Raw genomic sequence first — 12,244 nt, 5'->3', positions numbered from 1 at the left:
GAATGTCTTTATACTTTTTAAAGTCTATTTTGGACAAACAATGTTTTGACAGAATAAATTTAGCAGACGATATAATGATATTATTTGAATGAGCCTTTGAGTATTGCTGTTCCACAAAGAATGAAAAGTGCTCAATCTCCCTAATACTGCCTTCAGTCTTTTTATTGTTGGTTTCCCCATGCTGTTCACAAGAGACATGCATGCTGTTAGGGAATTGTAATAAGAGGATTAGGACCAGGCATGAGAATTAAATGAGGATATGAAATTATTTGCCATTATGCAATTGAAGAAGAAAAGTTGAAATGTCGAGAATAAAGTTAAAAATAGCAAGAAAGTCTGAATGTTGAGAAAAAAGTTGAAGAACAATCATGTAAAAATTAGAATTTCTTCTCAGAATTGTTCTTCGATTTTAGTCACAAGATGTCAACTTTTTTTGAATAATGACTCCTTTTGCAATTATTTATTTATCATGCCTGGCCCATCCTGCTACCTGATAGCTGGAAACACATAAAAGAGACATATAAGCAGTTTTTTGTTCGAATTTTCCCAACTCTAGCACTTAAATAACGCACAGTACAATGTAGTGAACTTAAACACAATACGATTAACGCTGATTCCAGAGTGGTTTTCAAGGGCACAGTACATCGGAGTTATGGGGACTGGAGGGTAGGATGAAAGGAATACTTGCTCTTCTCTGTGAGCAGCAGAAGCTATCCAAACGATACACGCGATTTTATGAAACTTCTTAACTTAACTGAGTCATGCTCAATAAGTTGATTCTTAGTATGATAAAATATCTAAAGCAACTTTAATGTTAAATGTTAAATGTCTATAAACAGATAGTTCAATGTAAATGTAGAATCTGCAGGCTAAAAAAACAGATTTTGGGGGTTTGGAGCATTCTGCTCTCCCAGAGTACGACTGTCACAGGCAGGCTTAAAGGTTGCCGACGAGAACAGTCGATTTTTGAGAGCAAAAGAGGCAGACTGCATCAGCTGGAAGCAACCCACACTCACTATCTTTCATCCGATAACAAAATACTATTTGTATTCTTCATCCATCATTATCCAATTCAATTCTCGATTTTCAAATTGCTTCTTGGACTTTATGAATGACCTGCCTAGGGGAAATGGAAGCATTTAATAGCAAATTCTTTACCGTCAGCTTCTTTAGTGACCCCCTAAGATTTTTCCACCAATTCCCAGAGGTCATTTCAGTCAAAAGTCAAATGATGCTCTCACAAGAATCTACACCCACAAAGCATCTGTGAGGATGATCAAAATGCTCACATCAGCACCCATAACGCAGTTCATTTAAGACTGAAAAACAGGATTGTAATTCTGGTCTAGATGGTCAGTAAGGTGATGAAGGTTAGACTAGCATTGGAAAATATGAATTTCTAAAGTTTAATGAGTAAATAGAAAAATCTGACTGGTTTATAAGTATGTGTCATCGTTTACTGTGTTTGACAAAAAGAAAAATGGCTCTGTTAATCAGCCTTTGTCTTCTGAGTGGAGGGACATCAGCGGACATGCAGGGTCACATTAATCTCTCAGAGTGACGTGACAGAGTGTCAACGGAGCAGAACAAATGTCTCACCTGACAAGATGCTGCGACTCACCTCTTTGTCTTTAAGGTGTGTCATTTATTACCACTGACAGTCATGATTTAATTACTCATGACTGTGATAATGTAATCAAAGATTACACTGGCTTTGACAGTGACTGTTGGTGCATACAGTGGGGGAGACTAGAGATTACATCGGAAGAATTTTACTAATGAAAAGGTCTTAATATTGAACCTTGATATGTTTTGAAAAAACAAGCTAAAGTATTAAAAATGTCAATCTTTTGGTTATGCAACATGCCATTATTGGAGGACTGGAGGTAAATAACCTCCATTGTTTCAAACATTTCAGCTCGCTTTTGAATCACAGATAATGATGTAAAAAGGACAATAACCAATACAGCCAAATGTCTTTGTTTAGAAGAAGACATTTTTAGAGTGTACTTAGGGACAGTGTTGCTTTGAGCCAAATGCTAATGTCAGGGTGCTAACATGACCACAGTAATTATGTTAATATGCTGAGACTTTGCAGGAGAGCAGAAGCATGCTATCTTCTAATAAGCAGTAAATATGGTACTAAGGCTGATTTGAGTTCTCTATTGTTACATAAAAGGAAATGGTCATAAGTATCTGTGGACTGTGTTATAAAACCACTGTTTGATTATCAGCAGCAGGTTAATAATAACAGTGTTAGAAATCCAAGCCAACAGATTCCTTTAATTTTCTTATCCAACATTTCCATTGACTTCAGTTTACATTCAATACTTTCTTTCTTTTATCAACCTGATTAATGTGAGTTTAAGTTCTCATTCAGCTCTCTTTAGTGTACGTCAAACTAATCACAGTGTGATGGAGAGTTTCTGTTTTGGCTCTGCAGATCATCTATCAAAAGAATTGCTATAAGTGTTTGTCACAGAATTATTGAAATCACACAATTGTTTAGATTTGGCAATTTCAGTATATTTTATTTACAGTTTTATAAACAAGACGATTCAATGTAAGATCTTCTTGGAAAAAGGTAAGAAAAACAAGTGATTTCTCCATCAATGGGTTTCATGTGTGTGGTTCACATGTGTGTGTGTGTGTGTGTGTTTATGCATGCCTGTTTATCACTGTTGTGTGCATGTGTAATTATTATTTAAGACATTCTCAGTTGCAGTCGTAGTACAAGTGCAGTACAATCTGCTTAACCCAACCACACTGAACCAGACTCTATTTACAATTCATTCAATTTAAACGCTTCACAGCTCTGCTGACTGTACACGGCAACAACAGGCATCCAGAAACAAACTAAAGCACTGGTATTAACAAGTTAGCATGCACACGGCAGAGTGATCAGAAGCAAACTCTCCGTCAAGATTTAGAAACCAAATTCTGTTGCAGTGAGCTTCATAGTTTCTCTTGTAAAGACTTGGATATTACATTTAAAAAAAAAAAAATGAAACAACTTAAAAGTGGAGAATCAATACGTCTGACTGACAGTGGTTCTATTCTAATGTCTTTGTTAAACAATAGCTCTGTTTAAGAGATTTGGAGACCCCTCAGCATAAAGTGCTCTGCAGTGCTGACACCGGACAGGATGTAATATTCTTTTCGACAAACGGCAGTGATTTCTCAGCTCCAGAAAACGGGAAACGGCCTGTTTTTACATCTAACCATGACCTGCACACAAGCTCGCGAGCTAAGTCACACTTTCAATTCACTCGGCTTCCTTCATGTAAAAGTTCTCCAGCATTGCATTTGCACATGGAGGAAGTTTTGCATGAAAGACCAAGTGCTGGTTGGGTGAAAAACCTGGCCCTTTGATGCAACCCCTTGGAGACTGGAAATGAGAAAGACTGCTGCAGCAGGAGAGAGGAAGAGAGAGGGTGTCCCCAAGCGTAACATGGCTTAGTGTAGGGTGTCTCAAACAAGGTTGAAGGTAAAAACACCAACCTTACAGAACTGTTTCACAGAAAGTCAACAAACCTGGTTTTTATATACTATCGTTCGTAAATAGCAGTAAAGAGCGATAACTGCTCTCTTAGAAGCTCTTCTAAAAAACATATCCCGACATTTGGCTTATTAGAAAAAAAGGGAAAAACTATACAATTTAAACAATTACAGAATATGGTATATAACCTTTCTAAGATCAACGTAGTCATTCAGATACATAAAGCTCTTGTTCATATACAAACACACACATGCTTGCATCTTCTTCACTGGTAGACAAGATTAGTCATATCATAAATACTAGTGCCATTATTAGTGCTTCCAAATTAAAAAGAAATCATTAAAAAAACCGTATGAAGAGTAGATACAAACATAAGTAGTTCCTTATTCAAAAAATGGTATTCATTTTAGCTTACAGTATGTCTTGTATTGCAATGTATGTTAAGAAATGCTAAATATTACTTTGACTAAGCCCTAGTTTGAAATGATATGTCGAGTACAGTACTCTCACCTTAACTGGTTTATCCTTAAACTTAACTAAACTAAATGCAGCTCGCTAAGGTTACACAGCTGATCAGGAAATTAGTCGGAAGTTAACATCAAACATTAAGTTAATTGTTCTGAGAGTAAAAGGACAGAAACATGGTTAAGTAAGTAAGCTAATAAGATACTGAAGGAAAGGATTGTAAATGTGAGTAAGATGGGTTCTTCAGTGCATGCTCAGGGAACCTATAAACATCTAACGCCAGGTAATCCTGACTTTAAAAAAGGTGCATGTTCAGTGTTTTTTTCAGTCACTTCTCCAGCAAGCGTTCTCTTTTAGAAAGCTCTGTTGGCAGGCGCTGAAATTGAAAGCTTCTGGCTTCGACAGCGAAGGGAACGAGGAGATGGCTTCTCCCGTCCTGTCTCCCTCTGCTCCCTCCACGTCTCGTTTCCTCTCTCCTCGGGGAGCGAACCTCGGTGTCGCCCTCTCTCTTTACACCACAGTGCTGACAGACGGGTCAGACAAGTTGAGTTGGCCCGTGATGTCAGTGGGTGGGAATTGCTGCAGAAGTCAAGAGAAATGGAGGGGAAGGGAAAGGGAGAAGTCATTTCTTGACAAAAGCAGAAATTGGAAGCTTTTTTTTTTGGCAATGTAAGTAAAACTATCTAAACATTCATCTATATTTTATTTGAAGAACACCTTTGCTTCTATTCTGCAGAAAATATAGAAGCAGTAGGGTTCTCTAACCTCTCTCAGGCAGACCATAGTTTTGTAGTTTTTGTTGAATTTCTTTGGTTTGTATTTTCGTCAAACAGATTGGTTGTGCCTGAGGTGGGCTAGATGGGAGCAGACGTAAGGTTCTGAGTCTAGACAACAGCAAATTTGAATCACTAACAATTTGAGGATTTTGGCCTTGAAACATGATAATGATTCTGTAAGGGGCGAGCACAGACAGCTCATTTAGTCCAATGCACGCAGACCGAGTCTGTTTTTTTTTTTTTTTTTTTTTTCTAATGAAGCAGCTTCGAAGAAGAAGAATTTAAGGCTGATTCAAAGTGCTGTTGTGTTGAACTCTTACGTCCAGTCCTGGCTACACTGTGCTTCTGTTAAAGCAGAGTGTGTTGAATTGTAGGCATCTACAGAGTTGAGAGGGAAAACTAGATCCAGATTCCATGCATGTGCTTAGTTTCTATGGTAACATTGATTTAGCCTTGGACTGAGTCTTATGAACGCTCAGAGTACTGAATGTAGTAAACTGCAGTTTCTCGGTGCTGAGGCTGCTTTTTCTGTCATGAGCAAAATTGTAGAAACCTGATGACACAATCATTTGTTAGACATGGTTAATATTTACAGTCACATCATAATGGAGCCTGTAATATGCTCTTTTGGTTTGTTTTTGGAGCATGTATATAACACAGTGAGACTGGGTGAAGTAATAAACCTGTCAGTATTTCCAACAGGCCAATCTTAACCTCTGTATTGGAAAACCCTGTTTAAATACATCCAATGGACAACAAAAAAAACACCCTTTGTTTGTACATTGAATGCATTTAAAGGTACTATTATACATGATTTGAACCAAAACAGAGGAGAGTCTTGCCTCAGCATACCCGTCTCACATGGCCTTTTCAGCTTCTCAATTCAGGAAGATCTGAGGATTTATGTGCCTCTCATTTCAAGCTGATAGAGCCAATACATTCAAGCTTAGGAGCTTCAGAAGCTCTTATGATGCAAATAACATGCTGACAGATGAGGAAACATCCATTCCGAGAAGTAAAATACCCAATTTTCTCATTATAGACGAGTCAGAGTGGATGTTTCTCATCCCCTTAATCTGCAAATTGCATCATTATCTAGCTTACAACCCCCATTAATTCTCCCCATGTCTTGTACCTCGAGGAGCTGCTAACAGCACACCCTACTGGGGTCAAGTAGACCAGCAAAAGGAGACACTTCACTGACATCACATTGAGGATTAAAAGGTATTTTTAAATATGGTTAAAGTGATCCCTTCAATTATATGGCACAAGTTAAGAGATTAGTTCTACTTCTTCTACTGTGACTACAACTATGACAGTTACAGTCATTGGCATGCTTGCAGAGGGAGAGAGGAGCAGTGTGGCATGTGGGTGAGGGACACTGACACTCAAGTCCATTGATATCCAGTAATATAAAATAATAACATTGATATAAAATCAAAATAATGGTCAAAGACTGAGGATGGCACATCTTTCAGGAGGAGCATTGTTTTAGATTTCAATATTTTTTCCACTATGAGCCATTCCCCCCCCCCCCCCCCCAACTTGAGCTCTCAAAGCAGTATCCGAAACCTCAGACATTAACAATGTTGATCCCACTCTTCTTCTCTTCAATCCAGAACCAATCTACTGAGAAACCTCCAGGGGAAAGTAAAGTTTGCTTGGCTAAATGCAGAAACATTCAAAATAAAAGTTCACAGTTATAAAAAGAGAGAAACAGATACAATCAAATTAAAACACGTACATTTCTCTTGTGGCACATTAGCTTAGCTTCCATAGTCTACGCCTCCGCCGAGAAACACATTGAAAACACAATGTTTGTACAGCAAACAGCCTTTTTGCAAACGTCTCTTTGCTATCCTGAGAGAATTCAACTGAGATGTATTTCATTACATTTTAAAGACTTGCACAGATTTGGTCAGTGACCAGCATTGTCTGGCTGTGGATCAATAGTTTGTCAACACTTCAAGCTTGTGAGGTTCAATCTCCTAAACGCAATGAGCAGGATTTTTCTCCTACACTGTGAAGAAATTGGAAGAAAACCGGACACTTTCATTGTGCTGAAACCAGCCTGCTCTCACTCCCACCTCCTCAAACACATGTGCTTTGTCAGTGGCCCTCCACATCAAAGATGACACTGTAGGTACATATAAAGTGCCTGGATGTTGTAGTCTAGCTTTATATCTAAATGTGGGTGTAAAGTCTGGTGATGCAGTTTAAGCATGTGAAAAAAACCCTGTTTTCCCAAGCACCAAGTGTGCAGGGATCCAATTCAAATTGCAAGGATTTTCTTTCTTTGCTTTATTTCCATTCCAAGTTCACCAAATTTGGCAGCTGATATGAGCGCCCCTAAAAATCTCAAACGATTGCAAACAAATCAGAAGAGGTTGGAATTCACAAGTGATTGTGGATGTATCAAATACAGAAATAAAATAATGACAAAACAAATCTGATATGTTCATAAAAGTCTAAAACCTTCAATGATGCAGTCGTTAAGACTGTATGTTTTGTTGAAGATCATGCCGCTGGTGTTGTCCCATAAAACATGAAGTCCTTTCGTGGTCTCGGGATGCTCACAAACCTACAAAACTTTGCATGCTCATGTGACTGTAATTTAATATGCCATTTTGGTCCTACAATTTGATGGGGCAAAGTGGCTCTACACCCCCTGCATAATTTTCTTGAAGCAGCGCCTGAAGAACGTTTCCCCTACTTGTATGAACTTCAGTGTGCGTAATAATAGAGTATTTACCTACAATAAAAATATATTTGTACCAATGTCTTAAACCAAATAGAAAGTCAGCCATTTTGGATTCTTGAAGTGGAGTTGGATGTTTTCCAAGGAAAAGGAGGAGAAATTGTTGTACCTCTCATATTCACCCTTCTTCCAGAATCCAGACATTGAACACGTCTTCATGCAAATAATAATAAACAATAACAAAGAAAACCATAGTGACACCTACTGGAAACAGGAAATGACATGTTTTCATCTCTGATGTACTCCTTTGTTGGTTGTGGTCAGATACACCTCGAGGCCTTGATGAGGCTTTATTGTTACGACTAAAAGTTTTCATTGTCGGGATCTTTCATGGCAGTACAGCAAACGTTAAAGTTTCACCATGCCAAATGAAGTCTTTATAAATCTCATATCCCAACAGATCTGCACATTATTATTCTCAGTCATAGCCCCACCTACTGGAAACAAGCTTTTGTACAAAGTTAATTTTTTTATGTTTGATTGTTGCTCTGGCATGACCAGATTAGTGTTTAATTATTTGTCGAAGTGGCAACTACCACTACTAGTACTATAGTGTCTTGAGTATTGAGCCCTGTATGTGCCTATCTGAAAATCTACAGCGTCATTTTGAAAGTGTAGGGCCGCTGACCAAGCATCCGCTGTTGGGCGAGTAGGTCGTGAGAACGTACAGCCAGCAACAAACAAGTCAAGTAAAGATGTGGTTTTAGAAAAAAAAAAAAAAAAGAATAGTTTGACACAGTGAAAGTCTCAGGTTTCACAGAGTCTGCATTTCGTAAAAAACGAAAGAATTTCAACATAAACAAAGATAGTCTTCACCACCTGAAAATATACCCTAGAAGATTCATGCACAGTTAAGACCACAAAGACACTGGGAAAAAAAAAAAACAATAATTATGACAAACAAAATAATGTGACAAATCAAAAAGACTTGATTAATAGAAATCCATGAGTGTAGACCTGAAATAGATGCTGATAATAAAATAAGAACACATTAGTTTTTCTTCTCTGCAGGAGTTTCCATCTCGGCTACCTTAAAAATGGATTTTGGAATAAAAGTGACAGAACACCAGCGCATGCTTTTCAAACCAAAAGCAAACCAACAGCGGCTGATACCCAAACACAGGAAGTGCGGGCGGGATTGATGCAAAGAAACAATGGATATACAAAGGTTCAAGCAATCAACAGGACAGGACAACAACACAATTATATAAACACACGCTTACATACAGTACGCACACACCACAACGCCACCATTCAAGTACACAATCGCCAGAATCCACGTCCAAACCAGAGGCAGGGAAGAAGAGCAGCCCAAGACAAAACAACCACTGGCAGACTGCTTGCTTTTGTTGCCCCCCTCCTCAAGAGGAACAAGCTACTAAACCCATCAAACCCCCCCCCCCCCCCCAAGACCGTGGCATTTTGGATACCTCTTCCTCAAATTCAGAGCCCAGATCATTGGCCTGGCCTGACCTGTTTTCCTGCACTGATGCCCTTGGGCCTGTAGAGGAGCTACAGATGCTAAATGGTGATGGCTGATCGATGGTGATCTGACAGACACGTGGCAGAGGCAGCGGAGCCGTGTGGAAATGGGTGAGTGGAACATGGCACTGTCTCGCGTCGAATATGGAGATGCGGAAGAGAGAGGACAGAAAAAAAGAGAGAAAGGAGAAAGTAGAGACAGGCGAGGAGGAGGAGGAGGGAGAAGAGTATACAACGGGAAGATGTTGCTTCTTCGTCTCCTTACCGTGTCTTTGGAGGACCTACGTCTCTTGATGCTGGAGGCGAGGTTGGTACTGATGGACCTAAAAGAGGCTTTCTTTTTGGGCTCGGGCTCTGCTCTACCACTTTTCCTATCCTAAAATGAATATATGTAGAAACATTATTTATGTCCTCTGGCTGGGGTGAAAACTGTGGCTCCAGTCTCACCCATTCTCTGTTCCCGCCACCGTCACCACCCTTCCCCCAACCAAGTAAATAACCTTACTCATTAATGCCTTAATATGGGGAGGGTCCTTTAAGAGAAAGACTATTGCATTTGAAAATGTGAAATACCATAAACGTTAAGAGGGAGAAAGAAATGGATACAGCCTGTTAGAGGTCAGAGTCTGATATGAGGGCACTCATCTACATTTTTATGTGACATTATCACAGTGGGGCTGCACAAGATGGCTATAGCAGTCCTCTAGAAAGGTGCTGACACATTCACTTGGCCCCTAGAAATGCATTGGAATGAGAGATGACTAGTAAAGATGTCAGTGGGTGTGATATCTACTTTACACTACTTAGAACATCTCATCTCACTCACTATAGCCCGAACACACATATTCATCTCAGCACAGAAAGAATCTTAAATATGAAATGGATCTACTTTGCACTTTGTCTTACAAACTATAGAGGATCTGTGCTTGGCTCCGATGCAGGTCCGAGCACACAAAGAGATTGAGAAATGCAGTCTTGTCATATAAATTAAAAAGTAAAAAAGAAGCATTTTTTTTACCTATGTCCTTACAAGAAAGCAAGCCAATTTGGTGCCCTCCCTCCCTCATGACATCAGAGTGCCCCACAGCTGCTCTCAGCACAATTACTAGGTTATTAAATGCAAAAAAAAAAAAGACAAAACTCATATTAAGGTATTCTTACATCCTCAGTCTCTAGAGAGGAAGAGGGCTGCATAGGGGAAGAAAAGAAAAGTAAAATAAATGTCCATCCACTTGATCGTTATTGCTCTAAAGAAGATCCTTATGCAGAAGCCAAGGGAACCAAAACGGGCGAATACTCAAAAATAAAAATAAAAACTAGCAAAGCAAACATTTACATCCAAAGCCAGGCAGGTATTAAAAGTCGAATAGGTACAGTATCAGAGGCCACTAAATGCATATCCAATAGGAAACAGCAGCGACAAAAGTCAGTAATTGAAGCCCATTTAGTCATTATACCTTAACATGGTATAATGGAAATTCACCCCACACACAAGGGGATGGGATGGAGAATGAGATGGAGTGCAAAAGAAAAGAGGGATTTGAAAGGAATGGTCATTTCAGCTGCAAAACATAATCTATTCTTAGTGCAGAAAAAAATGCAATTCTATGCGGTTGAATTCATTATCTGTGCAGATGGAGGATAAAAGAGTCTTCAAAAAGAAAGCACTTTAAAATGGACGTTAGTAAAGAAGAAGTGGAGGATGAGTGAGTAGTTGCAGGGAGGGAGGCCCTTTGGGCAGGGGCAGTGTGGTGTGAATTTCAACATGCCAAAACATTTTATGGATGAAGAGAGGGATAAAAAGGAGAAAACATAGTATAAGTAAAAAGAAACACAAAGGAAATAGCATGACAAATCAATCCTGGCTGGCACTGGCCCCGCAGTACATTCTTTTTCATCAGGTCATGACTAGGCACTTTTAGGGTACATTTTTTATCACCCATCCACTAACCAGCACTTTCCACTCAACACCCTATAATACAATATCAGGTGGCGAGCAGGCTTGAGCTGGCGTCGAGGAGAGATGAGAGCTGGTGCAAACCATCACTTGACTTTTAGTGCAGTGGATGATAAATTAAGTATTTTTCCTGTTGGAAGATGATATCTCATGTTAGTAAAAGAGGAAAATAATCCAATATAACAAATCATTCTCTTTTCATTGCAGGAAAAATAATCAATGCCCAACTGATGGCAGATGTCCCCTTTCATTTTTACACCATTTCTTTCACTTCTGAGCCTGCAGGAGTGCAGTCTGGCCGCTCTGAACCCTGATGAGGTGCTGCGTGAGCACAGTCCAGGCCATGCATGTCATGCTGGACCATCGGATGAAGCATGGCATGGGACTTGCAGAGCGCAGCAGCCGGCTGTTTCTTGACAGAAACGGTTGCGTGCCACTGCAGTGCATCATCATTGTAAACCATCATTATAAACCATCATTATCACCAGGGCTTCTGACACTCAGTTTTCATCCCAAGTTGACAGCAGATTCAGTCTTATTCAGACAGTGCACTTCTGAGTAACATCTGTTTTGAAGGGGAGTGCTAAAAGCCAGACCTCTGGCCTCTCAGTGATGTAGTGGTCATAACAATTGTGTAACTGAAATCTGAAATGTTTAAAGTTAAACAAAAAAAGCATGACATCTGTATGATGACAAGGATCAGTAATATAACAATATAATAATAATAACCTAATAAAAACCTACATCACCACGACATCTCTGTGGCTGAAGCTCTTAAAAGCTAAATACCTCGGCAAGCAGTTCTTACAATGCATGCACTTTTACTTCTTTTAAAAGCATCCAAAAAAATGAAGACGAGTCGAGTTTATTCACTTATATCTGACGTCTGTCATTTGAACAAAAACAGTTGTGCACAGCAAAACCAGATATTGTCAGCCTGCAGACGATGAAGGGTGAACAGGTTTTCAGTTAGTCAGAGGTGCACGTTCTCTCAGGTTACATCCTTGCGTTGAAATGTGTGTGGGTGCACAGTACTGCACAGTGCTGCACCACCCTGAGGCAGCACATAAGCACATAATTACATTACAAACACCAAACAAGCAGTCAAAATGATGCCAACAATGGGACTCCAGGTTGCTTGCTGTCCTAAGAAAGGAGGAGGCCACATAAACTGTGATCATACATTTTCCATTGTTATGTGTTTGTGTCTTATATATATATTAGATCACGGACAGCCTCCAAATCAAACAGTATGAATAATATCCAGAACAATATTCATGGAAAACAAAGTAGATCGTATGAGCTTG

General features: G+C 39.4%; 1 protein-coding gene across 8 annotated transcripts in view; it reads right to left on the bottom strand.

The window, feature by feature from the left end:
• Window positions 1-2,501: 2,501 nt before the first annotated feature.
• grin1a (glutamate receptor, ionotropic, N-methyl D-aspartate 1a) overlaps window positions 2,502-12,244 on the bottom strand; it is a 33,693-nt gene continuing 23,950 nt past the window's right edge. For 5 of the 8 annotated variants that reach the window (XM_079364029.1, XM_079364022.1, XM_079364023.1 and 2 more), the window contains 3 exons: window positions 10,142-10,168; window positions 9,246-9,356; window positions 2,502-4,543 (listed from right to left, as the gene is read on the bottom strand). In XM_079364029.1, the coding sequence (XP_079220155.1) occupies window positions 4,475-4,543; window positions 9,246-9,356; window positions 10,142-10,168 (207 nt within the window). In that variant the 3' untranslated portion in view covers window positions 2,502-4,474. The remainder of the gene's footprint in view (window positions 4,544-9,245; window positions 9,357-10,141; window positions 10,169-12,244) is intronic. The other 3 variants (XM_079364026.1, XM_079364027.1, XM_079364028.1) reach the window with 1 other exon arrangement.

Source organism: Symphodus melops, assembly GCF_947650265.1.
Source record: "Symphodus melops genome assembly, chromosome: 16".
NCBI lineage: Eukaryota > Metazoa > Chordata > Actinopteri > Labriformes > Labridae > Symphodus > Symphodus melops.
The sequence above is the reverse complement of the archived record's forward strand: the minus strand, read 5'-3'. Positions and strand labels throughout refer to the sequence as shown.